Here is a 21,113-nt window from a genome sequence, read left to right as displayed (position 1 = left end):
ACTTTCCGACAAATTATAAGATGTGGGACACAAATTGGCGAAAGACCAGCCGACATACCGCATTTCCCGCAATCCTTGGTAACGTGAAACTAATTAACTCTAAAAAAAGTAAACTTCGGCCTCAGCAGCCAGAGACATATAGCGTGGCAGAGATGTCTCCGTTTTAGTTAAACGGGCTAGTAAGCACTGTCTGTATTGCAGCAAACTTTGAAAAACACCCTTTGTATATTACGTACAAGTGAAAGGCAACGACAATGCCTAATGCAGTTCACATTCTTGGCGTGAGATAATGCGACCATGAGCATGCCACCGTGCCTTATAACTTGTTGCTTTATATGTGACGCACGACCTACAATAGAAAGAAATTTTTTTTGACGTGTACGTTAAAGTAAAACGAAAAGGCAACTTGTATATTAATGATGCATGTAGGTTTAATGTGTGCATTGGTATAAAACTAAACAAAAGAAATTTAATAGATTGCGATCCAGCACGGGTAGATTAAAGCTCGAAAAAACAAAAACAAAACAGGAATGTGCCGCGACTACTAGTGAGATTGGGTACCAAAATGGCTACTCACAAAATTTGGCGGTAAATAGCGGTCAAAATTTTGGTGTTGTCACCACCCTAAAACAGCACTTGTATGTAGGCTCCCTACCAACGGGGACACTCTCCCTTTGCCTCGAGTAGCGTCCGCAAGCGGTGTTCTTTCCCTGCCTTCTCCCATACTGGAGCCGAAGGACCGCATATTATTCACGCATCGCGGCCCGCTTGCTTTTTTTGCGGCGTGGTGCATCTACAGCGGCGGTGTTGCGCCTTCTGCATTGGAGAATTACTCATGTGTCGTGGTGAGTGACGTGAGCAGTGCATTTTACATCACGACGTTTGTGCGTGTGACCTTGACTCTGGCTGGGAGCGAAGCCTCCAGAGGGAGGTCGAGAGGCGTTTGTTTTGAAATTTGAGCTACTGTCGGAGGGCGACGCTGTAATACTTTGCAGACCAAGTCCCTTGATAATTTAAATGTAGCGACACTCTTTGAACTCTGCCGCCGCCGCGCGACCTCCTCGCCTCCTCCTCGCCCCTTGCGCGTTCCCCCACGGCAACCAGTTTTGCCCCCGTTTTTCTGCACGATGATTGGTCTCCCTGCCATTGCCCTTGGAAACGCGCGGATCTTGAGTTTTGCTTGTGTTTTTCTTTTTCGTTCGCGCCATTTTCCTCCTGAGCATGGCTGGCTCGGCGTAGCGAACATTGTACGCTGTGTTTCCTGGATTATGTGCTAGCGCTATGCCGGGCTGTTGCGCATATGACTGCAGCAAGAAGACTGAAGATGGTTATGCCGTTTTTATGATACCTCAAGGAAAGCGTGACGGCTTGCGCAGGAAGCAGTGGCTGCATGACATTGGCGGAAAGAACTTTGTTCCGACAAAGAACAGCGTTGTTTGCGAGCTGAGGCGTCTTTCTGATAGCTCGTAGCAAAGCATCCCGTAATGCTGCATTTTTTTTTCATTCTTCCGACCTGCTCACCAGCGTTTTTGTTGCAGTTGTCCTCAGTATGCTTAATATTCTGGGGCGGCTCCATCACCTCGCACGTCGCTAACTGTTGTTATTTATATGGAAGTGGCATTATAGATTCTGCTTTCCGCCCTGAAAAAATTAGTGGCAAGTATACCCGCGGTATTGCAGGTGATGAGCGCTAGCTAGTCAACATTGAGTTTTTTTGAAGTGTTTAGGCGAAAGCCTTTAGATCTCTGTTTCAAGGTCGCGTTGTAAACTGGAAGTATCACGTGACCCAAGGAAGGCCAGAGGTGACCCAAAGCATGTCCACCCCTGTATAAGAGAATGATTACCCAAGTTAATTAATTAATCATAGTTATTGACATAAGGTGGATTAGGGAGGATTAAGGTTGATTAGAGTATTAAAGTAGATTAAGGTGGATTAGAGTGCATTAAGAAGGATTAAAATGCATGAATAAAGATTAAGGTGGGTGGAGGAGGATTAAGGCGGATTAAGGTGAAGGGTTGATGAAAGGGTATTAAGACAGATTAGGGTGCATGAACAAGGATTAGGGAGGATTAAGGTGGATAAAGGTAGATTAATGTGGATTAAGGTGAATTAGGGTTGATAAAGGGGGATTAAGACCGATTAGGGTGGATTAGGGAGCATGGAGCTGGATTAGGTTTGATAGAGGTGGATTAGGGTGTGTTAAGGTAGATTGGGACTATTAAGTTGGATTAAGGTGCATGAATAAGGATTAAGGTGGATGAAGGAGGAATATGATGGATTAAGGTTGATAAAGGCGGATTAGGACCGTATAGGTTAGGCTAAGGTGCATTAGGGGCGATGTAGGTTGATTAGGTTGTATTAAGGTGGATCGGGAGTATTAAGGTGGATGAAAGAGCATTAAGGTGGATTAGGGTGGACTAAGGTGAATTAGGGTTCATTGAGTATTAAGACCGATTAGTATACCATAATCCTCCTAATGCACATTAATCCACATTCATCGACCTTAATCCTCCTTCATTCACTTTAATCCACCATAATCCACGAAAGTCCTCCGTAATGCACCCTAATCCACGTTCATCGACTTTAATCTACTCTAACCCTCCTTAATGCACTTTAATCCTCCTTAATGAACCCTAATTCACTACAATCGTCCTTAATCCACCCGAATCCACATTCATCTACCTTAGTCCACCCTAATCCTCCTTCATTCACTTTAATTCACTCTAGCCGACCATAATACTCCTTAATGCACCTTAATCCTTCTTAATCCACCATTGTCCTTCATGCACTTTAATCCACTATAATCGTCCTTAATGCACCTCAACGCACCTTCATCCACCCTAATCCACCTTCATCGACCTTAACCCAACCTCCTTCATGCACCTTCATTCACCCTAATGCACCTTCATCGACTTTAATCCTCCTTAATACACCCGAATTCATCTTAATCCAATCACTAATCAATCATTACTTTGCTAATCATCTCTTATGCGCGGCTGCATATGCTTTGGTTCGCTTCCCGCCTTCCTTCGGTCACGTGATATTTTCTGTAGCTCACAACGGGGTCTTGAAACGGAGGTCTAAGGCTTTCGCTTAATAAGCCACACACAAAGGGATGTGTCACAAGCAATACTAGATCAGACGCACGAAGTAAAGCATCTGATCATGTGGCAGAAAAATTGTCTGGAGTATAGAATTCGCCTCAAAGCTCCCTTTACATCGGTATACCCCGTTCATACGGCTTTAAGAAAAAACCAACCTCCTCATAAACGTTGCCTCCAGCATTATCGATGCTGTTATTAGCATTTCTCAAAATTTTCAACCCCACTGGGGCGCGCAACTGGCCGAAAATTGGCGGCGAGGAGTTACGGAGTCGCCATCTATCGGAAGCGCCTCGCTGGCGTAGTATGAGGGATCACGCGGCGCGCTCCTCATAGGTTTTGCTGTCAGCACTCACCGAAAACACCACGCGCGAGCTCTCCCGGACATCTCTGTAAGTACTTTCGAAACGAGATAAGTTTTTTTTACTGTCTAAATAATAATCTTGGGGCAAACTGAAAGCACAGAATCGTTTACAGGCGCTTCTCTTTACCGAATACGTACAGTGAACGCCACTGCGCGAGGTCGCCGCGGTGGAGTCTCCCGAACCGGCTTCTTGCGTGAAAGGTAGGTAAACGCTGAGAGCAAACTATGTGAAATATGTTCTTATAGTGTTTTTATAACTAAATGGAGCGTAATAGAGCGAAGCCTCAATGCAGCGATCGCGCAGATTCGCAGCGACCGACTGCGCGTCTGCATGCTTGTCCGCGCACTGTTTCGCTTTCTCCGCGCGCGCGTTTCCGCACCGTGCCATGAGCTTTAGACCGCAGAATATGAACATTTGACAGTATACAAGCAGCCATTGTTGCGTGGGCGCTATCAGAGCTGTTCAAAAATAATTTCATTGTAGAGGCTTCGACGCCTACAGGGACTGTGATGTGCCGTCGCGACGATTCAATCTTTTTTTTCTTCTAAATTCTTTGACCTTTCAATATTATTTCTCGAGTTGCGTCGCACTGTATGTTTATCGGTGTTCTCAGCGTGTAATTTCCCGCTGCTCTGTTTTTGTAATCCAGTGCATTAATTCATAACACAAACATGACCATATGCCATGCTTTTTTTTAATGTGCTTCTTACCGCTCCCTTTCCACTCCAGTGAACTTGCCAGTATATATAGCATCGAAAAGTTCATAGACCAAACCGTCATGACATTAGTCGGGCAGCGGACTCGGGCGAGCGTCTCAGTGCGCGTTTTCCGAACATCGCAGACCCTGCGCTGTAGCAGAAATCTTCCTCGCGTCTGTGCTTGCTGCATACCCGAGTTGTAGCCGATGACTGTTTGCCGGTTTTATGTTTCGCGAGCCAAGCTTCACGCAGCTTCTTGTCCTGCGTCTACGTGTGAATAGGGCTGACACCGGGCTCCGTTGAGTACGTCCGGCACTGCAGCACCGAGCAGTAGCCTACCATGTTGCGCCCCTTCAAAGGCAGTCACTACCTATTCACTGGGTTCTTTAACGCAGAAATGGACAGGGCGCAGTGAAAGTAGATAACTGGATGAGGAGGGTGGTGCCGGCGTCTCGGATCAACGCCACTTAGAACAAGTTATTGGCACGCTTCCCCCTGCTTAGCTAGTGCAACGGAAGGTTAAAAATGTCGCAGTTTCGCCTCAAAGGCGTAGCATCGATTGCGATAGCAAATTAGTAGAGAGCTATACGATCGTAAGGATATCCTTTTTATCTGCCCCATAAGCTTGTAAACGTTCGCTTACTGACTAAATTAACAAGCATGGTTTCACGCGCGCACAGGCAAACATGGACACATCACATTCGATGGCCGCGAACTCTCGCTGTCAAATCGCTCACGTGATGCATAGCGGCAGCAGCGGCGAACGAATTCCCCTTTGTGCTGACCCTAACTTCAACGAGGACCAGGTGCACGTGAACTCAGCGCACACGAAGCCATCAGCTATCTCGGGTCGGCTAGCCTTCGAACCCTGCGCAAAGTACCTCCAAGGTAAGACGCGCGCGGCCGCGGCCGGATTAGAAGGGGAGACGCCCTTCCCCCCCTCCTAGCGAGCGCACATCTCCCCGCTCCCACCATGTGCACGCTAAAAGTCGGCGCGCACCTTCCCTGCCTTCCTCCCTTGCGCGTGCGAGAAATGCCGGCGCACCAAGCCACCATCCTTCCCGGTTTCCTCGCACCTACAGTACACGGTGCGCGGCCGTGATGACGTTCGGACTTTACACAGAACCTCCCGGAGACGCTGACGGTGGAAATTCGCCTGGAGTGTACATATAATTGCTATCGAAATAAAATGTTTTTAGCCTGGTGAGCGTTAGTTATCTGAACTAGCATCTATATACGAGATAACTTTTATGTTTCTTGGAATTTTTAAAGATCACCTGTGGCAGATAGCGCAATTCTTGTTTTTGAACTGGATTATTCTAAAAGGCGGACATTACTAACACGAGAAATCGAAATACATACTGAAATAATTAGCGACAATTCAATAATTACCGTATATACTCGTCTAAGGGCCGCACTTGTTTTCTAGGATCTTGGATGGGTGCGGCCCTTACACGAATCAGGCCGATGACGGCCCGCTAACGGTTCGTCTTGTTTCCACAACTGTAGCAGAGGGTAAGAGAGGCGCAAGTGACATAACGCTGCAGTAAACGACCTCAGATGCCGGCCCATCGTCCCTGACCAGCGCTGACCCAAACAGGGCTCCCTCTTCTAGAGGCGAAATGCCACTGATCTGACTGGAAACACTGCCAACAAAGCCGAGACGACGCGCCACACAAAGAAATAATAGAGAGCTTTAGTTTAGCAGACGCAAACCGCTTGCGTCCCCTAAACTAAAGCTCTCTATTGGCGCGGCTACGCCGGCCTCAGCGGCGTCGACGGAAAAGCAGCTAGCGTCATGTAGGGTCAACAGAATTAACTTCACTTTCTGGCGGGACGTTTTGGATTTTTTTTCCAAAAATTTTGCCTCCCAAAGTAGGGGGTGTGGCCCTTACACGAGGCCGGCCTTTTCACGAATATATACGGTAACTAATAAATAATTACTTTACGGCACGTATTGCAAATCGAAATTGTAGCCGGTGAGTCTGCAAGACGTATACTTGAATTTATTCTCCAGGATGACATCAGTTTCGAAATATTTCCCAAACTGTGGTACTAAATACATGAGCGTTCCGTTTACTCTTGCGCTTGAATGCATAAAAGAATGTTTTGTTAAATGTAATTGGAACAACAGTGCATGCTTACGGCGCTTATCCCCAAACTGGTGTCATTCTGTAAATAAATTAATAAGTGGATATGCCTTGCAAGCTTACCGGCTGCAATTCATAAATTTCAATATGTGCTGTAAGGTAATTAAGAAGTTAACTAGTGAATTCTTGTGAACTAGTTGAATATGTGTTTGTTTTTCGAGCACTTAATTAATGTCCACCTCTCTGAATAATACAGCTCAAGGAATAGAATTATGACACCTGCAACAGGCAATACTTCAAAATTCCGTAAAACTTAAAAATGATCACCCTGCATACGTAAAGGAAAAGCCCTGCGCATATCACTTTGTATGTACTTTTGCTTACTATATTTTGGAGTGTATACGCTATTCCTTTTTTTTAATTATTATATGGTTTACGTTCCAAAACCACGATCTGATTAGGAGGCACGCCGTAGTGGGGGACTCCGGAAATTTGGACTACCTGGGGTTCTTTAACGTGCACCTACGTTACCACGTTACCAAGTACCACGGGTGTTTTCACATTTCACCCCTATCAAAATGCGGCCGCCGTGGGCGGCAATCGAACCCGCATCCTAGAGCTTAGAAGCGCAACAGCTTAACCGCGAAGCTTAACCGCTAACCTCGTGCTTAGCAACCCAATACCAGAGCCACTAAGCAATCACGGCGGGTCGATTATTCCTTCCACAAAATAAATGTTCAGTTTTAAGTGTACGTCATCGGCTTGTCTTTGCGGTCCGTGTCTGGAGTTGGTTGCGCACGATGCCTAACAGACTGGCGACAAATATCCTTATTGGTTGCTTTCAGTAATTATAATATGCAGCTCTGTGACCTTGAAGACAATACTGACCTGCTGGATGTCAGGACTGGGCGCTTAGTTTTTACAGAACTGCGACCTTGTTTCCCTACATAAAAAAAAAGAAAAAACGCACTTGAGAGCGCTACAGCTCATGGGCGCACTGCTTGGAGCGCGCAACTAAGACACACAGCCGCGCTGCCGTGACGTCATTTTCTAACAAATATGTTCGTGGTCTTTTGTCCGGGGACCCGCGTAAAGGGTAAGTTTTCGTGGAAATAACCGAAACAGGTGTTTGTGAACGGCCTGTACAACCTTTTCCCACTTCACTCTTGAACCTGATATGTGCTTGACGGTCGTGCTCTTGCCCGCCAGCGAAGGCACAGGTTTATTTCTGCGGAGCCCCATTGACATCTTTCCTGTCGTCGCGACGAGGAACGCCGCGACAAAAGTAGCGCGTGTCCACTCACTGGAGTATCTGGTTTTGCGTCGGAGGCTGCCTCGCGTACTCACGGTGGTGCCCTTGCACTTCTTGTAGTAGTCGATGAAGGAGAACGGCAGCGATATGTTGAGCGGCGTGTCCTTGTCGGGCGTGGCATTGCGCTTGCGCGCCTCGAAGGCCACCATGAGGTCAACGTAGGCGGCGGGCCTCTTCAGCTTGAACTGGTCCATGAAGTCGGCGCCGAAGATGGCGCGCAGCAGGCGCTCGAACTCGCGGTCGATGCCCAGCGATCCGCACGGTCCCCCCGTGGCCTTGTGCAGCTCCTTGAGCGTGCCGTGCTGGTCGTGCAGCTCGTGCACCGTGATGTCCACCGTGCCGCCGCCGCAGTCCACCACCATGTACTTGGTGCCTGAGAAGAAGGGCGCGAGGCTGCTCGATCACGCATTCGGCGACTGGCTCGAGTACTGCCGTCTTGTGACGCTGCACAAGATTGTCCTCTGCGCTTGCGACATTGACACGCTCATCTCGTTTATCGGCACTCCCGCACGCAGAAAAAAAACAAAAAAAAAAAACGCGACACATGGTGCCCCTCCCCATTTTCTTTCTCTTCAAATTCACGCTTGGATTGCTTTAAATTTTCTGTTCCCTTTGCGCACTTGAATGTTAGAGCAATCTGGGTGTCTCACTCAGAAACCTATCAACTATAAAATTTGCTATAAGACTTGCCGACCATATTTCGCGTTAGTAGTGCCTATTTATTTAATATGTCACAATTTTTGCTCGTACACTAGATTTGCCGAACTTGCCAAACTTATGTACTCCTTGTAATTTGACTTCGTGTGTTGATATATTCATGTACGTCTGTGTTATGTTTGCATTTACATGCGCCCTGCAATGTCTTCATATGGTAGTAGGTATAGATAATAATAATAATAATAATAATAATAATAATAATAATAATAATAATAATGTTGTGACATACTTCTCTATTCAACTATATCCCGGGTCCTGCTTTTGCACTCGGAGGTGGCAGGATTTACTTGTCATTTCCTCGAGTTTTTTGTTAGTCGCTGTAAGAGACGTCCAGTTCTTAGAGTGGTGTATACCAGTTCAGTTTGTCTTGATGTTTGCGTTATTTTAAGCGCAAGGATGTTCCGAGCTGCACCTGTGTAGTACACGCGGTAGTGCGCATTTGGATCGTCTGGCATGAAAAGTTGGCCCCGTTTGATTCTAATTGCACGTATACTTCCGTGTGAAAACTAGCATGCAATACTGTTGGCGCAAATGTGACCGTTTTGTTTTGAAGAGATAGGGGATCAAAACGACTTTGTTGCCTTTGTGTTGCAATAGCATGTTAAACAACGCAGTGCCATGGTGTATTTGATGGAAGCCTAAAACGGGCTAAGTTTAACTCGTGGCCAGGTGCACAAACCCAGCTGCACAAAGTAATGAACGCAGCATCTCCGGATGCTTCTTACGGCACAGTACACAACACACACCAAAAATAAGGACCAGTTACGTGAAGCATACATTTGACTAATCAGTCCGCAAACGCAATGAACAGATGCAGTGAACCTGTACCCTTAAACACTTCCTTCAAGACGTTTAATAGAAATAAGAGACTGGTCATATAGAGAAGACATATACATTGAAGTTGTATAAATAAACTCGGAAAATGAAAAATAATGCTTGTGCCATGAATTACGTACTTTCTTTTCTGGATCCACATGAAATAATTTAGTATACTTTTTCTTGTATTTTTGTATTAAGGCAAATATATTTGAGTGGATTCGTCTCCTGTATTCCATTTCTTAATGTAACTTCAACACACAATTAGGATGTGAGAATTCTTTTGTAGTACGCGTGGCTGTTCCTGTAGGTTGCTGTATAAATTTAATGATGTTTTTATTTTTTTTTAATTTTAGCGCACAACTGGGATGCGAGAATTTTTGTTGTTCGAATGCTGTTACTGTATATTTCTGTATAAGTTTGATGACATTTGAATATAATGATAATAGACATTATTACTATGGTTTTTCACAGCAATCAATAGTGTTTTACTTTCCAAATTGTGCATATCTTTGCACTCTGCTGTCGAACTAGTCATTTTCGGGGGCTGATACCTTTGTGAGGCTTTATTCCTTTAGTCTTAGCCTACCCTCGTTGGCATGAGCGAGAAATAAAATTCAAATTAAAAATAATTCAAACTTGCTTTCTTGCAGTGAAACAGCTTGTCTGCAACAAAATTTAACGTTGGGTAAACTTGTTAGAAGTGATATAGCACTAAAGCGATAATGACAAAGCCGCAGGTATGATAATTGCATAGTTTTCTTTTTAGCAGCCTTTAAGCAGCACTAAGCAGACGACACGTGCACCTGGTTGGTGGCTGTCGCAATGACGTAATGTCCCAGCACGCCGCCTTCTCGATTTTTCACGTGCCGCGGGCGCCCCCTTGGAAAACCCCCTTGGATCTAGGTCACGCGTCATTTCCGGCGAGCGGTAATGGCGGCGTTTTTTCAGTTTCGGTATCAAAAACGGCTGTTTTGGGGAGCATTTCGTGACGCTTGCGCTCGTACATTGAGCGCAAAATTTTGCGCGGACGCTCTTCTATACGCGATCTTACGAAGCTTTTTACGCGACCTATTTTTGTTTTTTTTTGCAGTTGGCCTTTAATAGGGGAGCAAAGTCGTGGCAATGCTTTCCAATGATTGTGATAGTACGACAGAGCCTGCTAGCAAGCGTATCTTTATAGCGTGAATGAATTTATTTTTGTAGGACCCTTAAACTTGGCGGCGCTGATATTGTTTTTCACAAGTGTGACACGCCTAATATTTTGTTAAACCAAACTGAAAACGAAAACTTGAACTGCAACCTTTCCAAGCAGGACAGTGCCATATGCCATGGCAGCTTCTTTCACATGAGTCGCCCATCATAACTCCGAACAGTCTGCATAAGCCTGCACCACACCGTGAAGTTATTTGTGTGCACGGTGCACTGAAACCAATCTTCCACCACGAAAGCTTTCTTTCCCTCTGAGCCATACCAGCTGCTGCAGGTGGTGCCGCACTTGGTGTTTTGTGCGACCGACGAAGCGGGGTTGGCGCGCGCGCCTGGTCGCAATGGAGAACGTAAAGAAAGCCTCCAGTAGAGATAACAAATGCAATACACCACGTGGTGTTCTTCGAAAGCGACGCCATACCTGCTTGACTGTCGCAGTTGGTCTCCAGAACACTGGTTCTTGCAGAACAGCCTAATCGGCAACTATAAGAGTGTCACACCACTTGTCTTACAGAAGATACTACTTGCCCAGTCTCTTTTGCAGTGAACGAGTGCTTGACCCTTTTACTTTTGGTTATTTACGAGCTGCCTATGTCAGCATGCGTGCGTGTGTCTGTGTGTGTGAATGAATGGTTCTTGCTAAACGTATACGAGACTATGAAATGAGCACCGACAGTTACGGAAGTGACTTCGAAAGCTCTGAGCAAATGCGCGCATTACTTTTAACCACGTGGTGAGGCTATGACGTTCTGCCGCTGAGCAGTCTCTATTCCCGGCCGCGGCGGCCGCATCCCGGTTGGGATACGTGTGGGAAAACACTCATGTGCTATAAAAAGTGCCGAGTATTTAATTAATCTGGGGTCATACATTAAGGCGTATCTTAGAGCCCCTGTGTTGCTTTGGGGCGTTAAAACTCATCAATTGAGCGATCAAATTCGCGTGCATGCCACCTGCTACTGTGCCGTCACTGTTTCCTGGCAGTTGGCCACAAAGAACTGCAATGCCACTGGTGCTGCTGGAGCCTTGGTATGAGGCGTGCATTTATTCGGAAGACGAAAGGAACCGCTCTACATTGAAAACAACGTCTCGTGGAACGGGTCTTTGTGCCTTGCTTGCACCGTGGTCACTTATCGTGCTCAGCCTTCGACGGTTTGTTCCTTTCCAATTATTCCATCGGAGCTTTTGTGTGCTCTTGCAACTTTTTGAAGGATCTCACTTTAGAACCACGTGTGCTCACATGGTGCTCACATGGTGCCACGTGTGCTCACATGGTGCTCTACGTGGTGCTCACAGATGCCCCTGTGCGCCAAGTGTAAACACTGAGCCAGACGGCTTCCGCACCCACAATTCACATGCTCGCCTGCAGAATCCACGTAGTTAAGTACAAGCAAGGTGGAAGAACACGTAAAGCATGCAGACACAGTGCAACGGCGCAAGCACATGGAACACTGGGCAAATGGTGCAAGGATGTAGCAAGAGGATTTACCTCCGTAAAGGTAATCCTCGATAACTTCCGAGCGCAAGGGAGGTAGGATATGCATGTCTGCAAGGAGGAAGAAGCAAAACATTCGCACGGCACATGAAACGAAAATGCAAGCCCACAAAAGAAATGAGTGCGTTCACGTACGTCAAACGCTAGTAATAGGAAAGGAGGAGGCGATGCACACGACACGTCAAACGCAAGACATCTTTTAGGGTAGACCACGACTATCATGAACAGGGACACGACACGCTGGGCGGCGCGGCCGCACCGCAGGCAAACAAGCAGGCAGGAAATGTGTTTCAGCCAGCGTGCAAAATGGCTTCTCGATTCATGCAAAGCGCATCGGACAACATATATCAGTGTCACCGCCGCTCTGACGGTTGAGCTGACGACGACCGCAGGCAGACGAGGCATGCTGTTTTCAGAGGCCACACCACACGCACATATATGGCCACTGATCAAAAGCGAGAGGAGGGCATTGCTTATGGGAAAGGTGCGTCGCTTTAGCGCTCGCAGTTTGTTGACTGAAAACCTTCTACTGCGATCTGCGCTTTATAGTCAACGGTACAGGCGTGCTCTATGTTGATGTGGGATGCTACCATTCTTTTGCAGTATCATTAAGTACAGACGAAGGGCCTGCATAAGTCATTCACACCTCTCATATCATTAATATTCTCACTATACTACCAAAATGTTTCCCCTACGCTGACCCTGATGGTCCACGAGACACTGTGCTGCTGAAGCCAAAATCCTTTTTGTGTTGGCCTGCAGCCGAGACTACGGTTACCCCTATAAGGTGTGGGACATGTTCTCCATGCTCAAAAGAGCCTTAACGTGTTCGCGGGAGGCGTTCTTATAACTGAACTGCTCTCCTATATTTTTTGTAGAAGAGTTCCGTCAAGATAAAGTGGGATTGTTGTGTAGAAAAAAGCTTTTACTCGAACATCTCTGCCGTGCGGCGCTTGTGTTGGCGTACGTTGTATATTATGTAGTGATGATTACGTGCAAAAGGGCTGTTGTCTGTGCGTCATCGGCGTTATCCGTGCGCCAGTAGGGACATTCAGTATATATATATATATATATATATATATATATATATATATATATATATATATATATATATATATATATATATATATATATATATATATATATATATCACATAAGTTGTTGCGCCTGAGGCGATATGGTTGATGGTGTTTAATTATGGGGTTTTACGTGCCAGAACCACTTTCTGATTATGATGAGGGACGCCGTAGTGGAGGACTCCGGAAATTTTGACCACCTGGGGTTCTTTAACGTGCACCTAAATCTAAGTACGCGGGTGTTTTTCGCATTTCTCCCCCATCGAAATGCGGCCGCCGTGGCCGGGATTCGATCCCGCGACCTCATGCTCAGCAGCCCAACACCATAGCCACTGAGATGCTTGATGGTTTCGTCTTGTATGCAGAGCTAAAGCTTTATGCGACAAGCCGGTAGAGAGCGAGGATCGTAACATCTGCTGAACTCGATTTACACGTCCATTGATTGATACTGTAAGATTTGAGGAGCTGCGTACTGCAGGCTTAATTTCGAATAATGCACTACAGTAAGTTAAAATTGCAAGATGTAGTATCTGCTGACCCACTGCGAGCTTCACGAATGCGTTTGATCTGCGCAAAGACCTCGCACTGCTCTATTCTTTGTAGGTGACATTTTGCTACCTTGAACGCGATAATGTTTCATCATTTGCTGGACACACTACGTGCTTCTCTATAGAAGCTGAGTGCGCTCTTGGGAAGAATAAATTGTGACAGTTTAAGCTACACAGCGGTCAAATGGACAAGATAGCTTAGTGTTCTAAGTTGGGATTTCACTTTGGCAGCAATCACTAACATATTATCCCATCTCCGTTTTATTAGCGGCCAAATGTTGCCCCGCCACGTTTAGCTGCTCGTATTGCTACGGCGTTTTTCGTTTGTACTCCAAAAGTCTGAGCCTCCAAACCGGTTCCGCTGCTTCCATTTTTACGACGAAGGTAAATTTTCACTGAGTACTCACAGTAGTAGCCCAGTGGCCATGCGTCGCGCTGCTGAGCTCGAGGTCGCGAGTTCGATCCCGGCAGCGGCGGTCGTATTCCGATGGATGTGAAAAACGCTCGCGTGTACCCCGCATTAGGTGCACGGTAGCAAACCCCAGGTTATCAGAATTAATTCTAAATCATCTACTACGGCGTGTGCCTCATTATCAGATCGTGATTTTGGCACGTAAAACCACAGAATTTCATTGAAATTTTCACTTGCTCGGTCATGAAGCCGTTGGTGCTGGATTTTATCTGCAGGGCGGCGGATGGTAAGATGTTTCAGAATAACCTGGCGCTGGAGTGAAAGCTTTGGCGCTCGAGATCGAGCAGCACACATTCATTCGCACGACTGCGCTTCGATTGTCTTATACTGCCGATGTAAGTAGCATCCATTCTTTTGCCACATCATTGCGAAATGACAGTACAGCGGCCATCAGCGCTCAATCTGTCGTTTCGTACTCTCCCTCACAAGTCTCTATTTTCTTTTTTTGGCGCAGCAATGTATTAATTACATCTTCAAAGGCACACTAAACACTAGTGGGGTACATTTAGACGAATCCACCTGCGAAACGGTATCTGAAGTTTACAGCTTGAAAGCGAGCATAGTGAGGCTACTGTCTCAAGATGCTACGTAGTTCAGCTGGATTAATTCCGTCATATACGGATGATCATGCGTGACAGACTTGAAAGCTCGCAAACGATTATTTATGAATGATGATGCAAGTCATCCCATCACAAAAAAAAGTAATAATATAGATAGGCTGCTCATTGTGCCTAATACACCGTCCATACGTTAATAAGTCTTAGATCCTGTCTGGATGACCCATGCACAGCAAAAGTTTGATTACGGGGTCCTCACTGATAGCTCTATTTGTTTCTAATCTGTCGCATTGCTTTAACATACTGCACGTTATGTCGACTCGCGGCCGTGGTTGCCCTCAACGGTGGTTACCTCGCACGGTTGGCGTGAAGAACACATATCTATGCGCATGGCAACGTGTAGGTTGAGCCATTGTCGATGCCAGTGGAAGGTGTATCGCGCGTGTCTTGGTCGTGCAAGGTAACCATCGTACTTTTAGGGCGCCCATGGACCCCGAAATCCGTCTCTACTTTCGCTTGATCCAAAGTCCCAAAAGAAACAGCAAATGGACATCCCCCCAACAGTGTAATTTCGCCGCGCTTTCCGTGGTTTTTATTACTGTTACTCTCTTTCACTTTGCGCATCCAACGAGCCTTGCGTTTCCCCACAGTGAGCACTGTAGAAGAGGGGACAAGCCTTTTTCTCGCCGACGTGTCCTCCGCGGTATACCTGGCTTCTCGTCGACAGCAGGCTCGGTGTTCAGTTCGGGCGCTGCCTCTCGGAACAGGTGCACTCTTGCGGGGGCCTCGGGCACTAGCTGGTGCATGCGAAGCTTGCGGCAGTACACGGACGCCGCCTCTGGCTCCAGCGCGATGATCAGCTGCTCCGGGAAGTCGGGGGAACCAATCCCCGCCTGAGCACGCGCGTGGCACACCGTTACATAGGCGGGAACAAGTTGCGCTCGGTAGCAAAATGGGGCGACGGAGGCGAAGCGCTGCTGGACTACTTTGCGCAGTAAGACATGTGCAGAAGCTCGCCCCCGTCGCTTGCCCTTCATTGTCACACAAAGTTGACCGCGAGTGGTCACAGCGCAAGAGAGGGAGGGAGAGCAGTGCGAACCCGCTAGATTTATTTGACATTTTTCGATTGCTCACTATTCCAACTTTGCAGATAAGACGTGCTAAACTGCCTAAGTACGCAGCAATACAGCGCTCTCGGCGTTCCTGCCACTTCGCGAATATGTCCTGGAAGCTTCTCCTCCGGAACGAGTCGAGCACCTATCTGCGGTTCAAGCTTGACTTAAGCAATCGTGCCAAAATGACTACCTTCGAGCTTCGTTTTTAACTTTGGGAAGAAAGCAAGATAAGCGGGGGCAAAACCTGACATTTGCACCTCTTTCACGTAGAGGATCGTCCGTAAGGACGAAACTTTGGTGTACGGGTACGACGCTGAGGTGATGCAATGGTCATCGCAGTTGAACGTTTCCACAACCAAAAAAAGGCTAGGCATGTCCTCAGCTCGACAAAGTGTATGCTCATTGTCCGTTTTTGCTATTCACGGTATCAGTGCATCGGGAATTTTTCCCAGATGGCCCGAATATCAAGAGCGAGTCTTACTGTCAATTTCCAGGGCGTCTGAGGGAGGCCGTTTGGGGAAAACGGCCCAATCTGGGCAGCTGCACTTAGTCACAAATCACTCCGCACGCGCGAGTTTCTCTCTCGTCTTTACTAGTCTGATTTTGCTCTCGTTTACTGCACACTATTCCCAAAATTAGAGACCCAGCTTGGCACGAATACTTTAATCACTGGCGTACCAACAAGCCATCTCTCTCTCTCTCTGTACATATATATATATATATATATATATATATATATATATATATATATATAGGGTGCTTTTTTTAGCCGCACCAAATTTTTTGAAGATTGCCTATGGCAGACAGCACAATCCTAACCCTTGATCTAAATTACTCGATGAGGCGGCCTTCTACGAGAAATAAGAATGTTCAATTGAATAATTAACGTAATTATGCTAATTCACTTCTTAATTAGTTAATTTACGCCACATGTTTTAACCTACGAATTATAGCCGCTGAGTTAGCACGGCGTATCCAGTTGGAACGAATTCTCTGGACAGCATTAGTTCCGAGATATTAATTTTCAGAGTGTCTGTCGAAATGCATTTGTGTTCCGGTTACTTTTGTGCTTCAATGCAGGAAACAGCACTTTCTTAAAAAAGTAAAATTTTTTTTGTGTTTCTCGACGTTCGTGGTAGCAGAACTAGGTTCTGCGGAACGCGCTTGGTCGCGTGTTCTTAACATGGCGATGACAATTACCCGAGCTTTGTGCAGGTCAAATACCACCTTTTCGTCCTTGATCTACTTCAAAAGATTTGTTCTTTTGGGATGAGACAAAAAACATGCGCGTGAAGATAAACAATCAACGCTCTCAGCAGCCCGAGCCTTGACGCCTTTCCAAAGAATGTGACAAGCACTTGTACATAATCACACTAAATGCTCGTAGTGTAGTAAACAAACCGAACCCCTTGAGGTTTCTTTAATAGAACATGACCCACACATTGTCGTCATAACCGAGACATGGCTGCGGACTGAAATAGCCGACGAGGATGTCTTCCCTAATTGTTACCAAGTTTTTCGTAGGGATCGGCCTTTCAGGGGAGGTGGCGTTGCAGTTCTAATTAAAGACCACATACAGGCTGTTCTCTTGGAAGAAATTCCCGGCCTTGAATGTTTGTGCATAAAGATCTCATGCTGGGGCCATACCTTCATTCTGTTTGCCATTTACAGACCTCCCGATGCATCAGCTGATTATCTGTTCAAACTGGAAGAGCACATGTCTCGGTTCCAAAGAAGCAAACTGTTACTTATTGGTGACCTAAACTTGGCAGTCGTTAATTGGGAGCGTTTTGAATCCCTTCCTCAAAACAGCAATAATTTAAACAGTGTACTTAACATGATGTTAACACATGACCTAATTCAAGTTATTCAGGAACCGACACGTGTGCAAGGAACAAGAAATCTGTACTGGATTTGGTATTTTTGCCTAGATGATTACCTGATTACACTGTTGAAGTTGTGGAAGGCATCTCTGACCACCTGCTTGTCAGTGTTCACTTATTCATTCTCGCTTGTACTCAATATAATAACACTGTGAAACGTTGTTCTTTCAAAGACTACTCACGTGCAGATGATGCATCCACTATAGACCATTTGGAAACATGCCTTATCGAGTTTAATGATACTGATTTGAACACACTTTGGCGCCGTTTTAAAGATATGTGTCACTACTGTATAGATAAGTTTGTTCCGAGCAAACGTAAATTTGTTCGTAGACAAACGCCGTGGATGACGCGTGAAATAATCCACTTAAAGCGAAAGATAAAAAGGTTAAAGAAACAGAGCTTGCATTTAGGTCATTTAAAGGATTTAAAAGAAGGTCTTGCACGCGCAGTAAAATCTTCGAAATAACATTATTTTACTACAGTGCTGCCAAATTTCATTGTAGAGGAACCAAAAAAGTTTTGGAATTATATAAGTGAAAAAAAGAAACCGGTGTCGCAAATTTTGGTTGATGGTTCTGTGGTTACCGATCACGGGGATATTGCGCATCACTTCAATGACTACTTTCACAGTGTGTTTTCTAAATCCGGTGATTGTCCATCCAATGACGCAGTGTTTCACCCCTGTGATGTAAATTTTATTTCATACCCTGGCGTAGTTTCTATGTTACTAAATTTAAAAACTAAATCATCATGTGGTCCCGACAACCTTCCTAACGTGTTTCTGAAGAGATATGCTGAATCTGTTGCAAAGTTTCTAGTTATTCTATTTCGTATTTCATTACTTCATGGACAATTACCGAGCGACTGGAAGATAGCCAGGGTTGTGCCAATACACAAGAACGGTGACCGCACATTATTACAAAATTACCGTCCAATATAACTTACATCATCATGTTGTAAACTAATCGAACGTATTATTGCCAACCAGATTAATGAATTTTTAGATGCGCACGCAGTCCTCTCTAATTTCCAGCACGGGTTATGAAAGGATGCTCAACAATTACTCAACTAGTGACAGTAATACATTCACTCGCTTCATGTCTCGACAAGAAGGGTCAGATTGATGCAATATTTCTTGACTTCAGTAAAGCTTTCGATAGGGTTCCCCATGACAAACTAATATTAAAACTCAGATGCTTTGGCCTCCCGGAAATTTTAATCATATGGATATCAAACTATTTAACCAATCGCTACCAATTTGTAGCAGTTAATGAACAACAATCAGGTTGCCTTCCGGTCGGCTCTGGCGTGCCCCAAGGAAGTATGTTGGGGCCATTATTGTTTTTATTATATATTAATGACATTACTACTGAACTTGATCCAAATGTTCAAATCAGGTTGTTTGTGGATGATTGTGTGCTTTTTCAAGAAATAACTTCAATTAACGACCAAATCCATCTTAACTCCTCTCTTGCTAAGATTTTTGAATGGTGTGAAGCGTGGGACATGAAACTTAACACTGATAAGAGCGTCTTTCTTGGGTTCTCTCGCAAAAAAGCTCCGCTTTCTTTTAACCACGGGCTAGGTTCGTCACCTTTGCTGGAAGAGACTAAATATAAGTATTTTGGTGTCACACTTACTGGTACTTTATCATGGAATTTACATATAGATAACATCTGCTCTTCCGCATTCCGTAAACTATACTTTTTAAGAGATAAGCTTAGAAATTCTCCCCCTAGCGTAAAATTACTTGCTTACAATTCACTAATTAGACCGAAACTTGAATATGCATGCGTTGTCTGGGACTCGTTTAATGAACACAATGCCACCCGCCTAGAAAAGGTACAGAGAAAAGCTGTAAGTTTTATTTACTCTAAATTTTCCCTGTATGACTCACCCTCTGAATTAATGCAGATTAACGGTATCCAATGTCTTCAACAACGAAGAAAAAATTTACGTTTGCAATTTATTTTCTTGCTTTGGAATCAAGATCTAGCTATTAACCCTTCTCCATATCTGACGCTTTCAACGTCGAGGCATACACGCCACCATCATCCTAATTCCCTGACGCGTATTTTGCGCGAACAGATTTGTTCAAGTTTTCATTTTTCCTCGCACTGTAGCCGACTGGAATGATTCTTTATTGCATTTTGCCACACTTTGATGTTTTGCACTTTGTTATTATTGTTTTGTTGCCATCTAACCCACCCTGCTTGGACCTGTACAAGGTTTGCAGTATTGAATAAAGAATAAAGAAAGAAAGAAAGCCGCCGTGAAGTACTGATCGGTCCGAAAGCCGTGACAGTACGCAAGTGATTTGTTCAGACGCGCATGAACGAACCCAGCCGTTCCGATATTTACGCCTTTCTTACGCAGTCGAAAATGCCTTATTCACCTGCTGCGTTCTAAATTTGAACACAAGATTTATTCCATTTGGTTTTGGTAAATTAGTTCTCTGACACGCTTGCGTACGTCTGCCAATTGAATGGATTTGGTGACACCACTGAACCCGCAGCGTTTAAACACATTCAAATAGGTTTTGTAAATAATAAGGGAACTTCTATTTTGTGAGCGCTATGATGGCTATGATGACCATTGTGCTCGGAAGCACAGTCACAATGGGAAGGCTACCAATGTGAAGACAACTGTTAGTTCAGCGTGGTCACGGAACCTATGCATTGTACAGCGCGTTTCGGCCTCTTACATGTACCTTTTGAATAATAACCTGCGTTCTAGAAGGCCATCTTTCAAGCAAGCTTTCTAACCTAGAAGTCGTTAAAATATCGCCAATTGTCCATTCAAGTCACTTAAAAAAATCACTGATTGCTAAATAGAAAACTTTGCCGTAAACAGACAAAAAAAGTCACTAAACCAAGCATCAAAATCGCTTAAATGGGAACAATGATTAATTACCGGTAAATAAAAAGAACAAATCTTATTTTGTGTTTTCAGAGATGGTTAGGATAGACGGCCCAAACAAACACGGGATGATGCAAGGTATGGTAGATTAAACTTATTTTGGAATGCGCAGCGACAGCTTTCTCAGCAATGCAGGCTTGCAAGGTAGTACGTACCGTTTCGCATCGCAAAGTACGGCAACCCTTAACTGCTTAGTGTGGCTGGCTAAGCGTTATCTGCTACAGAACGTGGCGGCGACGCTCGAAAGGCAATCATAGCTGCCCAAGCAGGGGATGCGCAATTAAGAAATCGTACATATGTGGGCGCAATTCTGCGAGGAAGCTTTGCGTCAGCTGTTGTTGTGTTGGATTTGCCAGTGTGCAACTGACAGCGCCCGCTTTCAGAAGTGTGGGTGAGTCTAGGGGTGCGCAAATGGCCTGCTTTTCACTTCGGACTGGGGGGGGGAGGGACATGCCGAAGTCGCAGAAGGGTGCTCGACTCGACTCCTGGAAAATAAACTTCCAGGACATATTCGCAAAGCCGCAGGAGCGCTGGAAGCGCTTTTTTTTCTGCGCAAGGGAACTATTTCAACGGTGACAGTGTTTGAATTTACGTAAATAAACTACTTTCTTCAAAACAGAGTCAGTGTCGAAACATTTTGGTATTACCTCGTATATGTAGTTTAAAAAAAATTACATTCTGGGGGTTTACGTGCCGAAACCACGATATGATTATGAGGCACGTCGCGTAGTGGGGGACT

General features: G+C 45.3%; 1 protein-coding gene and 1 long non-coding RNA gene across 4 annotated transcripts in view; one reads left to right on the top strand and one right to left on the bottom strand.

Moving 5' to 3' along the window:
- LOC126545470 (heat shock 70 kDa protein 12A-like) overlaps positions 1–21,113 on the bottom strand; it is a 200,060-nt gene that overhangs the window by 14,745 nt on the left and 164,202 nt on the right. For 2 of the 3 annotated variants that reach the window (XM_050193347.2, XM_050193350.2), the window contains 3 exons: positions 15,164–15,347; positions 11,796–11,852; positions 7,603–7,940 (listed from right to left, as the gene is read on the bottom strand). In XM_050193347.2, the coding sequence (XP_050049304.1) occupies positions 7,603–7,940; positions 11,796–11,852; positions 15,164–15,347 (579 nt within the window). The remainder of the gene's footprint in view (positions 1–7,602; positions 7,941–11,795; positions 11,853–15,163; positions 15,348–21,113) is intronic. The other variant, XM_050193349.2, reaches the window with a different exon arrangement.
- Positions 1,339–21,113, top strand: part of LOC129380417 (uncharacterized) — a 45,210-nt gene continuing 25,435 nt past the window's right edge. The window contains exons 1-2 of the long non-coding RNA XR_008608425.1: positions 1,339–3,667; positions 4,846–5,053. This is a non-coding gene — a long non-coding RNA (uncharacterized lncRNA). The remainder of the gene's footprint in view (positions 3,668–4,845; positions 5,054–21,113) is intronic.

This window comes from Dermacentor andersoni, chromosome 1 (genome assembly GCF_023375885.2).
Source record: "Dermacentor andersoni chromosome 1, qqDerAnde1_hic_scaffold, whole genome shotgun sequence".
NCBI classification, from domain to species: Eukaryota; Metazoa; Arthropoda; class Arachnida; order Ixodida; family Ixodidae; genus Dermacentor; species Dermacentor andersoni.
This window is presented reverse-complemented; position numbering and strand designations above follow the sequence as displayed.